General features: G+C 38.4%; 2 protein-coding genes across 2 annotated transcripts in view; one reads left to right on the top strand and one right to left on the bottom strand.

The window, feature by feature from the left end:
* Nucleotides 1–794, bottom strand: part of ASCC1 (activating signal cointegrator 1 complex subunit 1) — a 220,346-nt gene extending 219,552 nt beyond the window's left edge. The window contains exon 1 of the mRNA XM_007940643.2: nt 671–794. Coding sequence (XP_007938834.1) covers nt 671–779 — 109 coding nt within the window. The 5' untranslated portion in view covers nt 780–794. The remainder of the gene's footprint in view (nt 1–670) is intronic.
* A 6,715-nt stretch (nt 795–7,509) lies between these two features.
* ANAPC16 (anaphase promoting complex subunit 16) lies at nt 7,510–14,016 on the top strand. Its single transcript, XM_007940640.1, has 3 exons — nt 7,510–7,651; nt 12,949–13,023; nt 13,907–14,016. The coding sequence occupies exons 1-3, from the start codon at nt 7,510–7,512 to the stop codon at nt 14,014–14,016; spliced, it is 327 nt and encodes a 108-aa protein (XP_007938831.1).
* Nucleotides 14,017–14,805: the final 789 nt, after the last annotated feature.

The raw sequence follows: 14,805 nt of genomic DNA, 5'->3' as shown, positions 1-14,805 counted from the left end.
TACAAGAGACACACCTTAGAGATAATGACAAAAACAGACTAAAAATCAAAGGTTGGAAAAAGATATATCAAGCAAATGGCAATTGTAAGAGAACAATAATAACAGCTAACATTACTGGGGGAGCTCTAGTAGCATAATGCCTAAGGCACTTGACTGCTAACCAGAAGGCTGGCAGTTCAAACCCACCAGCCGCTACTCGGAAAGAAGGTTGGGCAATCTACTTCCATAGTGATACTGCCCCAGAAACCCAAGGAGGCGTCGCTATGAGTCAGGTCTGACTCAACGGCACATAACAACAACAACAACATTACTGAGCACTGGACTAAATGCTTTACAGATATTATTTCAATAATTTATATAGATTATTTTGTAACTTTACAAGCAAGGGAACTAATTTCAACACAGAATACTAATAGTTAACTAAAATTACCCCTTATAAAACTTAAGTTTCTATGCAAAAATGAAAATTAACTTGGCTTATGAACTGCAACCAAGAACACCTCAACTCAAACTTAGCAGTACTTCAGATATCAAAACAAATGAAGTTATGAGCGGCCAAATCTCAACTTCAGGCGCTGATGTAGAAACACATTGAAACAAAACAAAGAATTGGTCCTATGATACAGAGTACATCTGACTTTCAATGTGAGCAGAGAGCAAATGGGATCACCTTCATAGAAGTCCTCATCATCTTCGTGTTGATAGGTCTGTTCTTGGATGGGATTCTTCCTGTAAATCCGTCCATCAATTCTTATAAGCTGTGGGCGCAGAACATCCATGGTCCTTTCTTCAAATATTATTCCAGTGAAATCCTGAAAAATAAAGTATACCTTACCTTTCATTTTAGTTAGAAATAAAAACCCTGTCTCTAGTATATGAATCATTATGTAGGCCTAAAACGATACAATTGAACATCAGCTCATAGCCCATCCTCAGCAAAAGAAGCACTCTTTAAGACAACTTAGGATTCCATTTCCATTAGATTTCCTCAATCCCTAAGCTGCTTTAAGTCAATTGCTGCATTTTCTACCACACAATTCCACTGCTGGTTCATTCTAGACAGAAAAGTAATTTGTGAACTGTTTAATTAAAAAAAATAAAAAAGATTAATTTGAAAAGATGCTGAGCTTTTTATATACACCCTATCCATGACTTTGGGAGCTCTGGTAGCAGAGTGCCTAAGGCACTTGACTGCTAACCAGAAGGCTGGCGGTTCAAACCCACCAGCCACTCCTCAGAAAGAAGGTTGGCCAATCCTACTTCCGTAGTGATACTGCCTCGGAAACCCAAGGAGGGGTCGCTATGAGTCGGGCCGACTCGATGGCACATAACAACAAACAACAACAACAACATCCATGACTTTGAAAGAAAAAAAGAGAGATCTCCTTATTACTTTAACCTAAGGGCAGTAAAATGCAACCTTCCGCGGTTATCTACCAATTTGCAAAGTGAAAAAATGTTTCACCCTTCCTAACCAGTATGATAACTAAGACAATTAGGGTTGTTCTGGTAGCATAGTGCCTAAGCCACTTGACTGCTAACCAGAAGGCTGGCAGTTCAAACCCACCAGCCACTCCTCGGAAGGAAGATGGGGCAATCTACTTCCGTAGTGATGCTGCCTCAGAAACCCAAGGAGGGGTCGCTATGAGTCGAGGCCAACTCGATGGCAAATAACAACAACTACAACAACAGAGATATACAGCCCCTGAGTGATGCAAATGACCAATACACTCAGCTGCTAACCCAAAGACTGGCAGTCGGAGTCCACCCAAAGGTGCCTCCAAAGAAAGACCTGGTGATACTTCTGAAAAATCAGCCTTTGAAATCCTTATGGCTTCACAGATCTACTCTGATACATGAGGTCACGATAAATCAGAATCATCTCCAGGGCAAATGGATGATAAAAAGAGATATACATTTAACAACCGGAACCAGTTGCCTCTCAAGAGTGAAAATATGACTTAACCTACTCTACAGACATATTTCTGAAGGGAGGAATACAATTTCTATAGGCCTCTGTGCAACAAACTGTTCATTATCCATCATGCAACCAAGCTTAGAATCAAGAATTTAGGAAACAAAGGTGCCTTACGCACTAGCTGTGGTTAAGTTCAACCAATGTTCCTAGCACATAGCTTGGATAGTCTTGAAGCCCAAAACACTTTAAAAAGAGTTCCAAAAAAAACCAGCTCAACCATTAATAAATACACTAAAGGTCAATCCACCTCTCAGCAAACTAAGTTGTTTTAATTGGTAATTGGCCTGTTTAGAGAACCAAGGAGACTGATTCATGTTGTGAGAAAAAACAGACAGCAAATTGATTTGGATGAAGAGAAAGTATAAATAGCAATAGTTAATGGCATTACATCCCAGTGCACTATTCCCCCAGGACCTCTCCGAAAAAACAAAAGGTTCTCCACCAAAGTTTAATTTAATGTTAAGGTCAGGCCCTCTAATAATTGGTTCTGGAATAACAGGTAGTTGTCTCAGAGACAGCAACTCATCATCTACCTTTCCTGTCTGGCCCTTGGCTGTTCAGAAAGAAAGGAAAATGATCAACTTAACCCTGCTTCGTGGTGATTTGGAAAAGGAGAGAAAAACCCAAGGCCTGGGTTATGAAAGCGAGCAGAAAACTCAGTAAACGAAAGAAATGAGTAAAACTGATCACCACCGCTCCAGGAAAAGGAAAAGCGAACAGAAGAAGGACCCGGAAGCACTCCTGAGAAGCACTTTCCCACATCTGTCCCTGTCCGCCCAGGCCACGCCCACTGCTGTACGGGCGCGCGCACGACACCGACGTGGGTTCCATCTGCGCGGGCGCAAGCACGCTGCCGTCATCGTCGTTGTAAGCGTGACCGCTCCCGCTCGCCCTAGGGGCGGGGCTGTAGGGGAAAGTGCCAAACCCGCTGAGGTGAGTGAGTACACGAGGACCCTACCAGGTAGTTGGGAAGGGAATTGATTTCTGGGATCCTACCTGCAATGACTAGGAAAAGGAGAAGGTAGGAAAAAACCGGATCCTGCCGCAGAAGTGTAAGGAATTTTCCTCAGGCCGCGTCGGACTGTACTGCGCATGCGGGCAGGGGGACGGCGCCTGCGCGATGGGATGGCGTCGCCTCTTTGCTGCCTTAGCTGGCCAGAGTGGTTTGGGGTTAGTTTGTGAGCCGCTCTCGTCCTCACCCTTCCGCTCTGGTATCTTTTCACTCCTTTATCCCGTTTTAGCTGCAACATCTACTGTACTTGATTTAGATTGTAATCTAGCTGTTTTAAGTTCATACAGTGAAATGATTATTTGGTGGAGTGATTATTTGTAATACTTTACATTTGTATTAACAGTAGGAACTTACTTCAGTGACAATTTTTTTGTTAAGGGGACTTTTTTTTTAAAGGAAGTACTCTGTAAGAAAGTAAGGCTATATATCTGCTAGAAAGGAAGTGGTTTCTGAATGCGTGATCATCCCTGTCTTACATGAAAGAAATGTTTAATCATTTTAACAGTTCCATAGCTGTGCTGTGTGCCCCCAAAATATACTTGGCTCTCATATGAGTAGTTCTACTGCTAATAGTCCCAACTTCCCTGATAGCCCCAACGCCAGGTTACTTCATCAATATTTATTCGTTCAACAAAATTTTACTGAGCACCTAATGTGGGCTTGGCAGCCTAATGGAAGAGTTGTTAGCTGCCCTCGAGTCAATTTCTACTCAACAATCCTATGTATAACAGAATGGAGCAATGCCATGTCCTGTGCCATCCTCACAATCGTTTTCTGTGTTGGAGCCCATTGTTGTAGCCACTGTGTCAATCCATCTCTTTGAGGGTCTTTCTCTTTCTGATCCCCTACCAAGCATGTCTTTCTCCAGGGATGGGCCCCTCCTGATAACAGTTCTTGAGCTCCTCTTGTCATCCTTGCTTCTAAGGAACGTCTGGATGTACTTCTTCCAAGACAAAGTTGTTCATTCTTCTGGCAGTCCATGATACAATCAATAGTCTTCACCAACACCGTAATTCAAATGCATCACTTCTTCTGTCTTCCTTATTCATTGTTCAGTGGGAGAAGGAGTTGTATAAATAGATCCGCAGAATGAGGAAGAAAAAGAAAGTAAAGGACCAACTTTCATGACACCACGCTTCCCTATGGCCTGGATAACCTTTGCTGAGTTGCTGGCCCTGTATTCTATCATGTGTTCATTCATTCATTCAGGAAGCATTGTGATCCAGGTTGTATGCAAAGCCTTGATGGTAGAAAGGCGACTCCTTCCCGCTTTCCTAAATCACAGGATTCTTTCTAAGATCATGAACCTTGAAAGTGTGGCATGTATTCCAAACCAAAAAGCTCATTGCTTCTGAGTCAATTCCAACTCATAGCAACCCTAAAAGTCAGAGTAGAACTGCCCCATAAGGTTTCTGAGGTTGTAAACATCTTTCAGACTGCCACATCTTTCATCCCAGGAGTTGCTTATGTTTAAACCACTGATCTTTCAGTTAGCAGCCAACACTTTCCTCTCTAGGAGCTTGCTGTCTTTATGTCAGATGGAGAGAATTAGAATTTTTATAATGAGTAAGTGTGGTGGGACATAAGGATGAAAAACTGAGAGCTACGGGGGGCGGGGAGATTGATTCAAGAATAAATATCCCTTGCAACTTTGGATAGCTAATTGTTAAATGCTTAATATGTCTGTAACTCTTCCAAATGCTTTATCTGTATTAATTAATTTAATTTTTATAGTACCTCTATGAGACAGGTACTTTATTATCCTTATTTCACAGACGAGGCAACAGAGGAACAGAGGTTAAGTGATTGACGTAGGGTTAAATAGTAAATAACAAAACAGGACATGAACCTAGGCAGAAGGCTTCAGAGTCTGAGGTCCTAACCACCATGCTGTTTCACTTGTCACCTGATACATATCATGCCAACACAACCATTGTTTCAAAAATGGCACAGCAAATGAGCTAACAGCATCTCTACACCTCAGTTTTGTTTTGTCATCTATAAAAAGATGACCTTTAAGAAATTCTTTGGTTCCTGTGAAATGTTTAGTTCATTTAGCAAACATTTGCTTAAATAAGCAGCTGCTTACTATAGGCCAGGCATTACCATGTCTAACTCTTCCAAATGCTTTATCTGTGTTACCTATTCACTCTGGTGATTAGCGTGTCTATCCTCACAGGGAAATTACACTAGGTTGGTTGTTAGTTTCACTTAACTCCTATTTATCACTTACTGATAGCATTCAAAATTAAACCCAAATCATATAGTTTGATATGTATAATTTTGACAACAACTAGATAAATGTTTTTTCTGTTTTGTTTTGTTTTTTAATTTTCAGAGCTAGAAAATACTTAAGTGTATCTTTCCACCTCAGCAGAAAGTTGAAGTTAGCATTGTGCTAATTCTGCACTCCAGTTTTCAACCCTGGCTGTTTTGTATATTGAATGACGGTAGTTCTGAGAGTTTGAAAGAAAATAGGATGAAAGGGAATCTTTTGGGTTATATTCAGTGTAGAAGTCACACTGTGGCTAGCTTTTGAAGCTGTCCTCTCTCTGGCAGTTGCTTGGGCGCTCTGCTGAGCTACTGATCTCAAAATTTGAAGTATCTTTTGCATTTGCAATTGAATATAGCATTCATCAGGGTGTAATAAAAAGGTTAAAGAGCCCTAAGTCTTAGTAAGATACATAACAATTCACAGTAGGTTCTACCATGAACTGATAGAAAATAAAGACTCTTGAGTTACTCTCTAAAAGATGGCTAAATCTTCTGATACTTTATTTGAATCCCACCAGGAGTCTACTTAGAGATTGGTACTTTCTCCATTGTAGCTTAAATTCTCTTTAAAGAGCATTTAAAAATTTATCTGTATTTTGACCTGGTGTGGTCCAAAAGATTAGATACAAACCTAACCTGGGAAATTGTCTACTCTGTGAATAGAAATACAATTTGGAAAGTTATCAGTTTAGAGAATAAAGGAAATGTGATCTAATGGTAAGATTGAAAATGTCATTAATCAATTTGCATTTTTAATAGGCTGACAGTCTAATTATAGCATTTGCCTTACTGTTCCTTGCTGTTCCCGTGTCCTACTTCAGTATTAATCAGTATAGACATATAATGAAATCAGAAACCAAGCTCTACTTCTCTGAACTGCCTTAAGTCATCATCACAAATTTAAAGAAATAGAACAGCATTTTAGAATCACATAGTATATCATTTTCCTTGCAAGGAAACGGGTCTATCTATATATGATTCATATCTATATATCATTCCCTCATTTTTTTCTATTTTTCAAAAATAAGTTTCAGCTTTTTATAACAAATGTGTATGTTTTTGCAACTTTCAAAAAAAAATGGAAAAATTCCCCTAAAATTCTTTGTGGCCACTAAGAAGGAAATTCATTTTTAAAAATCCTTTTAAAGTCATCTTTATTATTATTTTTTTAATTGAGGTAAAATTCACATAACAGTAAATTAGCCATTAACAATCATTTTAAAGTATACAATTCAGTATAAAGTCATTTTTTAATCTAAATACTAGGCCTGCACTATCCCATGTAGTAACTGCTAGCCACATGAGGCTCTGGCTACCATACAGAAAAGTGCAAAAGTAGAACATTAGAACATTTCCATCAGCAGAAAGTTCTGTTAAACAATATGGTACTACCCTATTCTTTTTAGATAGCACATAGCACATACTTCATAGGTAATCTCTCGTTAACGTGTGGTGTAAGCTGCTGTGGCAAAGAGAAGCTTCTGGGGACCTTTTTATTTTTAACTTTGGTAAGCAGTCATGTATTCATTTCAAATTGTTCCATTTACATATGGACTTTTTATGTTTTCATTTATTTTTATGACATGGGAATAAACACTCAAACAGCTGCTCTGTTCATAATAGGCATCGATTTCTGAGATCTACTTACAGAGCTTTTTTTTCCAGTTTTGGGATGCCACCAAGTGATACATTTGGGTAATACACTTGGAAGAAAAGATTTAAAAATGTTTTCAATATGAAGGCCAGTATTTCCTAACCAATTACCCTTCTTTGGGAATAGAACACAGTGTTTTTCTGGAATTTTATTTGGAAAATTTTAGAAGTCAATTTTTTGGTGTGGCTTGGTCAGGATGTATCAAAGACAAACTGTGCTATGGAGCCTGGTTGTTTTATCTTCGTATCATATATTTCCTCAGTCAAATTACTGCCTTGACGTTTCCATAAATCACCCACAGTCAATCCCAAGCATGACATAAATGGTTTGCTAATAGTAAGTATTTAAGTGGACAAACCACTCATATTCTTAAACCTATTTTCACTTAACCTAAATGACATTTTGGCCCAGGGGGCCTCAGTAAAAGGTATAGGAGTAGAGAAGGTAGGAAAAAGGGGAGCTATTTCTCTACAAAACTGTATACTGGCCCTTCTGGCAGCTAAATGAAATGTTGCCAGTTTCATGTCCATAAACTTGCCAATTGCTGTTTTTCTTTTTCTGTAGTGAAGTGAGAATTCTACTAGAGAGGAAATGGCTGCCTCTTCTTCATCCTCTTCAGCTGGTGGGGTCAGTGGAAGTTCTGTCACTGGATCTGGTTTCAGCGTCTCAGATCTTGCTCCACCACGGAAAGCCCTTTTCACCTACCCCAAAGGAGCTGGAGAAATGTTAGAAGGTGATCTCATGCTGCTTTTTGCTGAATAATTGGATTCAGACCTGCAATGAATATTAATTGTTAAGACGCTATTAAGTGGAGTCGAGACAAGTTTGCCCTGATTTCAGCTCCACATTTCATATCTTGTCCCTATCTCAAAATTATATTTTCAAAGTACTTACATGTATTTCTCCAGAATCAGAATTTTGAAGCTGAAAAGACATTGGAAGTCAAGGACAAAGAAATTTAATGATTTGACCATGTTAAAAGCAAAGTCAGCACTGGAACCAGGGCTTCTCTTGACCTCCTGCTCTAGTTGCCTTGTTCTGGCACCAGTCTGCCTTCCTATAGTTAGTTACATTGGTATATTTTTTCCTGATTTAATCTATAGTTGGGTCAACCCTATCAGAAAAATTGTAAGAGGAAATGAAAACTAATACTCTGCCCTAACATGTGAAGATAACTCTCCTGGCCCACTGCAGACAAGCTATGTGGTTTCTGTAGCATTGGAGCTAGATTGTCATTACACCATTCACAGTTACTTGGCACACGTTTGCAGACTGGCTAGTCAAGGTAAGGGTACAGGTTGTAATCATGAACAGCATTGGTGCCTGGACCTCATCAGACTCGTGTACTATGATGGAAGTAACTGAACTAATGACCTAAGAGGCAGTGATTTAAAAAAAAAAAAAAAAAAAAAGCACTGCTAGTTTTTTTCTTGGTATTCATTAGAGCCAGGCCCTTGGAGGTCACTGTTGTTGTTGTTGTTATGTGCCATCGAGTCAGACCCAACTCATAGCAACCCCTCCTTGGGTTTCCGAGGCCATATCACTATGGAAGTAAATTGCCCAACCTTCCTTCCAAGGAGTGGCTGGTGGGTTTGAACCACCAGCCTCTGGTTAGCAGTCAAGTGCCTTAGGCACTACGCTACCAGAGAGTTGGAGGTCACTAGAGGAGCTAAACCAATAATCCTTAATAGAGGGCATAAGAATCAACTGAAGATTATATATGAAAAAGAGAAGAAAGAATCACCTGAAAAACTTACTTAAAATGCGTATTTATGGACCCACCCTAGAGATTCTAAATGAGTGTCTGGTGTAGCAGCATAGCAGTCTTTATTTTTGACCAAAAACGGGATTCTTATGGGAGCGGTCCTCTGATCATACTTTGAAAACATTGGCAAAAAACCAAAATCGACTTGATTCTAGCACCTTTGTGCTCAAGTATATGTTGGCCTTTTTTGCTGTAAATATTGCAAATTTAAAAATTAATCTGAAAATATCTCTGGTTAGGGGTGTGAGAAAGGTATAAACTATGATTAGGAATGGGTGTTTTAGGATGATCTTTATTTATTTATATCAGATATATTAAAAAGCAGAGTTTGGGGTTAAACCAGGGCAAACAGGAATCATTTGTGACAAGAAAACAGGAGAAGACTTTGGGACTATAAGGCTCTCTCGGATTGCTTTGGGTCATGATTAGAAGTGAAGTAAACAACCAGATCGTGTACTAAGTGATGAACTATTTGAGGTATATAAACTTCTGCCTTTGCCTTTTCATTTTCTTCAATTGTATTGGCTAGATACTTGATGTAGTTTCACTAAATCTGGAGGCAGTGAACAGGTGGAGCTTTGTTTACTGTATTTGGCACTAAAATAAATGATTTCAGTTATATTCAACAGAGACCTGGTATTAAATAGTTTTCCCACAAAACCAACCAAAAACTTAGAGGCACACTTAAAATTGTTTTCTGAGTTTCATAGCAGCAGAAATTGAATCAGTGTTTTACAATGGTGTTCTAAGATTGAAGTCATTTAAATTACAGCTACAAACCGAAAAAACCAAACTCACTGCCATCAAGTCGATTCCAACTCATAGCCTCCCCCATTGGGTTTCCAAGGTGGTAAATCTTTATAGAAGTAGACCCATCTTCCTTCCATGGAGCAACTGGTGGGTTTGAATCACCAACCTTCTGGTTTGCACTCAAATGCTTTAGGCACCACACCACCAGCGCTCCTTAAATCATAGCTATAGGATGAATTTTTAGGAGCTCTGGTAGCATAGTGCCTAAGGCACTTGACTGCTAACCAGAAGGTTGGCGGTTGAAACCCACCAGCCACTCCTCGGAAGGAAGGTTGAGCAATCCTACTTCCGTAGTATACTGCCTCGGAAACCCAAGGAGGGGTCGCTATGAGTCGGGGCCGACTCGACGGCAAACAACAACAACAACAACATAGGGTAAATTTAATGCAGGAAGTACCCAAAATCTCAAAGCTATCAACATTGTCAGTGTATACCAGAGAATATAAAGATGCTGAAGAAGAACGCTTAGTCTGAATGTTGATGTTCCAACAGATTACAAATATATGTATTTTTATTCCATCCCAGTGTGCTTCAGGAAGGAATGTGTTGGGTTTCTATTGTAGTATGAATTTATATTAAGTTTACATTAATAGTTTAGATTGTTTACTTCCTTAGGTTTAACTTTTTACCTGTATCTTAAAGTTACTTACCCTTAATGACAGACTATGAAAAGTAATATGAATATGACAATCTCTGAACTATCTTGGTCAAATCAAGAATATTAATTAAGTTGAAAGAGAATTCCTAAATTTAAGTTAATACGGATGTTAGATTTGGAAGTATTTTTTATCATGTTTATAGGTGGTATTGTTATATGATTGACGCACATGTCCCTGACCATTTTTCTTATAATTGTTCAATAGACTAGGAATAGTTGCCTGTTCAGAGTCAGGAACAAAAATGAATCAAAATTGGAAATGCAGTTTATAATCGTAACAGATTCAGCTTGATCTTGCATCCTTCTGAGTCTAGGATAATCCAAATAACCTGTAGTTAACCTTGTGAATTAACTTTTTAATGCAGCATATCCACTGTCTGATAACAGACACTGCACCTAAGTAGTATACAGTAATTTCCAGCATTCTCCTGCCCTTAGCGAAGATTGTTCTCACCCAGTTATTAGCAAATTAGAGACTGCCTTCCAGCCTAGAAGTGACTGTATTTTAGTGACATTGTAGGCCACTGAAGTACAAATTATCTGGCATTGTCTAATTTCCTGCTGTGAGGTAATATTTTAAATTAGTTTGTTAGCATCTGATTTATTGGAGTTGGCGATGGTGTTACTTTTGGACATTTTACTGAACTTTTCACTATTTATAACCTTTTGCTTGTCTCTTAAGAGGAAAGCTGATGTATTGCTACTTGGTGTGTTACAAAAGTTTTGATTACAGTTTCTAAATGAAAGATAGATTGCCCCATGCTAAATCTTCTCTGGAGAAATTCCAGACTTTAGATTGGTACAGATATCACATCTAATAGGATGTGGCTAAGAAGCAGTGGACTTTGTGGTTAGTACAGAACTGCAAATCAGCAAAGTTGTGTTCCACAGGCGTATGAGTAGTGGAGTGATATGCAAGTATATCTTTGAAAGATTAGCTTATAGTCCTTTTGCTTGAAGTTCATTACCAAGGAAAATAGGCACATATCACCACTTAAGCATTTTATCCTAATAGCACCTGTGATTAAATTAAGTGGGAGGTAGCACTTCCAAGAGCATGTATATCTTGGCGTGATCCTTATAGTTCAGAATCCCTTTGCCCTGTGTGAGATTCTGAAGTTTAGGATCAATCCACCTGAGAGGTGAGTTCTCATTCTTTTATGTTTTGCTCTTCCCTAAAACAAAACTTGTTTATAAACAGCCCATTTAAGCAAGGGTATGAATAGTTGAGTGCTGGCATATCACTTACACAGAAGAACTATAATAAATTGCATCATTAGTTTCAAATGTTCACAGCAGTCCCTTTCCCCATAATGTGTTCAGTTGTTTGCTGCTATTGCCTTTATCTTGAAAAAAAAAAACCAGCTCAGTGATATCATTAATTTGCCTAGATCTTTAAACTGGACAGTCAATATACTATTCAGTTAATTGGGGGAAAAAAAATTTTTTTTTTAAATGATCCACTCACAATGATCTATATCTAACCAGAAGAATAAGGATAGATGGAGGGGATAGGATCATATCTAATATATTACACAATATGTAGAAAGAAGGTGAATTTAAAGAATGTAACATTCTCCCTAAAGTTTACATCCTGATTTTTTTTTTTTTTTTTTTTTGGTATCAATTTTTAAGATAATACTGGGAGGAAGCCCTCTTCTTTGTATAGTAAAGCCATTTGGATATATTATTTGTACAATATCTTGTTGGTTACCATGACTTCTGAAAAGCAGGGAAAAGGATGGACATGTTTACGTGGTTTATCAGAAGCCATAAAATTTTTAGATTAAAATCTTTTCCTCTTGTGTAAAGCTCAGCATGAGCTCAGAATGCATTGGTCTTCTCTCTTTGTCACTTAATACCTGGCCAACACACCAACCTGTCATTAATGTGTGAATGCTTGACACCCAACTGTGCTGGCATAAGCTGCCTGAAAAAAAGACAGTTGTGTCAGCTTCCTCCATTTCTGTGAGGATTTTGCCATAAGATGTCTGCCCCAAATGACTTCTGCTACCCTTATAAAAGTCAGTCTTCCCTACATGAGCTAGGTGTTTTTAGGGTTATGTTTTGCTCCTCAGCTCTTGCCCGACAAGGAATAACATGAACTAGCTTATATTGTACAATCATCTTCCAAGTGCCTGTGGTAACCAAGTCACCCACCTACTACTTGGCAGTTCTTGGCACCAGTACAATGCTAGATTCTGAAATTGCACCATACTCTTATCACCATCCAAATTGCAGTGTTTTGGTTCAGTTAGAAAATCAAGGTTATAGTTTGCGTTTGCAGAATAAAGTTTCCCAATAGTGTTTTGCGATGGTCATAGTGATGTAATTTGATACATTAAAAATCAACAGCAGCTATTTTTTCCAAATGAAATGATTTGAAGTTTCAATGTACCTTTGTATTTTGATAGCACAAGGACTACATGGCCAGTCGTGTCAGCTGTCAGTGTTTGCCTGACGTACAAAATAGAAGAACATTAGGAAATGGTCAGGTTGTAGGAGGGGAGCTGTTGACAAGGACATCAGACTGAGGTTTCTTGTTTTTGTTTCTCTAAGCACTATTTTTAAACTCTCATAGAAGTAGAGCAACTATTTTAGTACACTAGATATAGAAGAAGTAGCTTTTATAACAGAGCAGTATTCTAAATGAAATGAAACAGAAGCCCTCTTTGTAAACGCTGAAAACTAGACCCTGAATGTAAAAGCAAGGGAAAGAATAGACATGTTTAGTTGGTTTATCAGAAGTCATAAAATCCTTAGAACAGATTAAAACGTTTTCCTTTTTTGTTTGTAGATGGCTCTGAGAGATTCCTCTGTGAATCTGTTTTCAGCTATCAAGTGGCATCCACGCTTAAACAGGTAAAACATGGTAAGCACACAAATGTTGTGTCCTTGACAATGATAATAAATTTACTGGGGTAGAGAGGGGAACTCAGAACAATGTGTTCTGTGATAGAAACCATCAAAACTCATTAAGGCTATTTAAGTAGACTTCTTAAATTACCTACAAACAAGACCATTCTAAGATCTTAATCCAGACATCCATATTGAAGGATAAAGTTGAAATTACAAGAGTAAATTTTCTAGGGGAGTTGATGCATCTTTATCCTCTAGGGCTTTTTCCCTCTCCTTTCTGAGACCTTTTACTACTGTCTTCCACTGATTACCATCATCATCTTTAAGTATTTCTGTAATACCTCCCTGTCTGTCTGGACTCTTTAGATCCTGGTGTTATTTTTTCTGTTCCATCTTGTCTCGCTAGGCCTTCATTTATGAATCAGGGAGCCATGTTTCCCCACCAGACAATTTCACCATTGAAAGCATTGGAGCGGGGAACTGAAGCTGCCTCTAACTCTAGGATTTCAGTACACAAATCACTATGGCATGGAGGAGGAGGACTTTTTTAAGAGTAGAGCACAGAAGTTATCTTCTATAAAGAAACCTGGTTGTTGAGGCTGCTGTGATGTGACTGAAGAAGGGACATGAGAGTCTCATGAAAGGAAAATGATGTGAAAGGTTTTGATTTTGTAGTCAAAAGCAGCAAAGGTGAACAAGGAGTAATCAGGAATGCTTTTTTAGAAAAAAAAGAGATTAAGTCTTCTAACTAGCAAAGAATAAGATCCTATTACTATAGAATATTGAGGGAAAAATCCTTCTAAAAATTATTTTTAAACCTGTCATCATGTTGGTTGGTGACAGTCTCATGGGAAATACATTGTTGTATTATATATTACCTCCTTGACTCTTTACAGATCAGCAAGTTGCTCGAATGGAAAAACTAGCAGGTTTGGTAGAAGAGCTGGAGGCGGATGAGTGGCGCTTTAAGCCTATCGAGCAGCTACTGGGGTTCACACCTTCTTAAGGTTGACGTTGTCTTGAACACAGCAAGTGCAGAGCCGGCAAGGGACTTTTCCTGCAGCTTCCATAGCCATCCAGAGATTCACAACTACATCGCTGAATTGTTTATTCACATCCATATTTGGTATATTTGTATCTGTCTATAAGCAACAAATACTTAAATGACCTTGCAGGGAAAGTTTTTGTTTATGTATTTTAAAAAGTTTTGGGAATCAGATTAAGATAGTCAGTTTCAGAGAATCAGGAGGTTTGGGTTTAAGAGATATTTATAAAACGTTACAAGCCAGGTAGGCCACATGCCAGAATTGGCCAACTGAATGGCTTCTGTCCTGTCATTCATCTAGTGCCTGGAAATCCTCACTAGTCAAATCCAAGGTCAAGATCTGTAGTTATAAAATACAGTATGTCTGATCTAAAATAGTTCTTTACACAGATGAATGTGATTTCAACTTAGGACCTGTCCAAAGGAGAAATTTTTAAATGTTCTTTTTTTTTTTTTTCCTATTTTTAGACATCTAATTCTACAGATTCTAGCTTTTTCTGACCTCTTCTAGACATGCCAGATGCTAGCAAAAAGAATTGCTTTTGACTGTTGGAGCATTGTTAAAACTAAAGCAGTGGACAAAACCCTTTTAAGTACAGAAATCCTGAGTTCATCTCATTGGTGGATTCAAGCAATTCTGTAGCAAATAAATCCTTTGAAAGAGCATCAAATTGGTTTCTTTATCCTTTCAAAGTCTCAGGGATTTGGATGGGGAAAGAGGTCCAATTAATTTTTACAATAAAGGAATCT

Source organism: Orycteropus afer, unplaced genomic scaffold, assembly GCF_000298275.1.
Source record: "Orycteropus afer afer isolate SDZICR_OR568_19922 unplaced genomic scaffold, OryAfe1.0 scaffold00070, whole genome shotgun sequence".
Classification (NCBI taxonomy): domain Eukaryota; kingdom Metazoa; phylum Chordata; class Mammalia; order Tubulidentata; family Orycteropodidae; genus Orycteropus; species Orycteropus afer.
The sequence above is the reverse complement of the archived record's forward strand: the minus strand, read 5'-3'. Positions and strand labels throughout refer to the sequence as shown.